General features: G+C 60.9%; 1 protein-coding gene across 2 annotated transcripts in view; it reads left to right on the plus strand.

Moving 5' to 3' along the window:
* The first annotated feature begins 61 nt into the window (after window positions 1-61).
* Nampt (nicotinamide phosphoribosyltransferase) overlaps window positions 62-266 on the plus strand; it is a 35484-nt gene continuing 35279 nt past the window's right edge. For both annotated transcript variants that reach the window (XM_013034735.1, XM_013034734.1), the window contains exon 1: window positions 62-218. In XM_013034735.1, the coding sequence (XP_012890189.1) occupies window positions 162-218 (57 nt within the window). In that variant the 5' untranslated portion in view covers window positions 62-161. The remainder of the gene's footprint in view (window positions 219-266) is intronic.

Raw genomic sequence — 266 nt, forward strand, 5'->3', positions numbered from 1 at the left:
TTTGTTACTACAGCAGAGAATATTTTCAGAATGTTTATTTTATCTATAGTAGTAAGGGTGGTGACTTAAGCCACGGAACGCGGCGAAGCCCTTATTTTTCCTCCTTCCTCGTAGCCGCGCCGGGGAGCTCGCGGCGGGCGGCCCCTCCGCTCCGGCCCGAGATGAACGCGGCGGCAGAAGCCGAGTTCAACATCCTCCTGGCCACCGACTCCTACAAGGTAGCGGCTGCGGCGGGCACCGGCGTCCCGGGGCAGCGCGAGGCTGCG

This window comes from Dipodomys ordii, unplaced genomic scaffold (genome assembly GCF_000151885.1).
Source record: "Dipodomys ordii isolate 6190 unplaced genomic scaffold, Dord_2.0 Scaffold195, whole genome shotgun sequence".
Classification (NCBI taxonomy): domain Eukaryota; kingdom Metazoa; phylum Chordata; class Mammalia; order Rodentia; family Heteromyidae; genus Dipodomys; species Dipodomys ordii.